This window comes from Halyomorpha halys, unplaced genomic scaffold (assembly GCF_000696795.3).
Source record: "Halyomorpha halys isolate HHAL.00 unplaced genomic scaffold, Hhal_1.1 Scaffold296.1, whole genome shotgun sequence".
NCBI classification, from domain to species: Eukaryota; Metazoa; Arthropoda; class Insecta; order Hemiptera; family Pentatomidae; genus Halyomorpha; species Halyomorpha halys.
In genome coordinates this window covers 296,420-297,910 of record NW_027116473.1, presented here as the reverse complement: position 1 = coordinate 297,910, position 1,491 = coordinate 296,420, and the positions used below count along the sequence as shown (strand labels likewise).

The 1,491-nt window shown below is 33.1% G+C and overlaps 1 protein-coding gene across 1 annotated transcript in view; it reads right to left on the bottom strand.

The window, feature by feature from the left end:
• Positions 1 to 1,491, bottom strand: part of LOC106680856 (uncharacterized) — a gene marked incomplete at its 5' end in the record, with an annotated part of 20,515 nt that overhangs the window by 6,909 nt on the left and 12,115 nt on the right. Inside the window, 2 exon segments of the mRNA XM_067053248.1 lie at positions 8 to 97; positions 461 to 577. Of these exon segments, the coding sequence (XP_066909349.1) occupies positions 8 to 97; positions 461 to 577 (207 nt within the window).

Below are 1,491 nucleotides of genomic sequence, written 5' to 3'. Positions count from 1 at the left end.
TAGTTACCTCTTTCTCTAACCCTGCTATGTTACGGCTCGATCTTCTGCCAAATGATTTTCTCTCGATGTCCCTGAGTGCATCCTTGAGGCGAGCATTCTAAACAAGTGAGAGGTATTAGTAGTTTATCATTATTGAAATACTTACAACATTAAGATGAAAACTTTTTATAATAAAAAGATTGCATTTTTATGTTAATAGGAACTAAGAAAACCTTCAAAGAAATATCAAAGGGTCATCCCATATTATTGTGATAACTAAGCCAAGAATTAATGTAATTCTTGATAATTAATATAAAAAAATAGATATTTCTTAATATTGAAGGTAGGGATGAAACATTATCATACTAAGTCCTGAACAGTAGTATTAAGAATTTAAATTTAAATTAAAATTTCTCATTTTAAGAAAATGTTTAATTCCTGTTTAAAGGTTGCCTAACAGCAGTTACCAAGAGCATCATACCTCCCTCTCTAATGAGTCCTTTTCAGCGACAATAGCTGTCACCTGCCGCACTACATCATTTCTCGCACTCTCCAACCGCCTCCTTGTGGCCTCTGACTCATCAGCTTGCATCTTTAACTGTAAACAAATAAGAAATCATATTATTACAAAGTACAACAGTGAAATGATTTGTATTGGATATCATATCATTGATATCGAGGAATAACTCGCTATCACAAGTTTTGAAACAATACTGAGTAAAGGGATACAAGTGAAGTACCTGGTATGTGGTGGATTCTCGGATGATTTAGAATCTAAACTTAAATGTCTTATGAATTGCACAGTACAATTTATTTTTGCCATTACCAAAGAAATGCACATAACCCGGTATTACGCCGAGCTAAAGTGGCTCTATCCATCCTTCTGATGACAGTATTTCCAAGCTTCCTTTCTATTCCATGTTAATAGTACTGAACGCCCCTCCTATATACTAGAGAACCTGCAATTCAAATTCTGTGTCCAATCCTGTACTACCAGGTCCCGTTTATCTGATATCTACCTTCCATTTCACCGAGCAGCTACGTTTGATAAATCATTTTTCACCCGAGCTGTTTGTCACTGGAACTCCATTCCCTCTCACATACATCATATACCAACCCTTCCCTGGTTTAAAACCCTTCAAATTAACTACCATTTACTTCACAAATTTAATCTGATATAATAGTACAGATAATTTGTAACTACCTTTTTGGTTTGTTTTTTATGTATTTAATCAATTAGTTTTTTTATTTCATTTTCTTTTTTTCTGTGTAACTAAAATTATTTATATACAATTTTAATGTAAGTTTTAACTAAGTGTGGCCACACTATTTTGGCCAATAAATGTTATTATAAAATTAAAATTACCTTCAAATTGTTCTAAAAGGACCCGGTCCCAGAATAATAAATTATTTTTCATTTCATTTAAAGAGAGAACTGGAATCAGCTAAGAGTGGATCATTTGTTTTTTCCAGATCCTAACGGTTCTTCTCAGCAGATAATCCGTTTTCCTT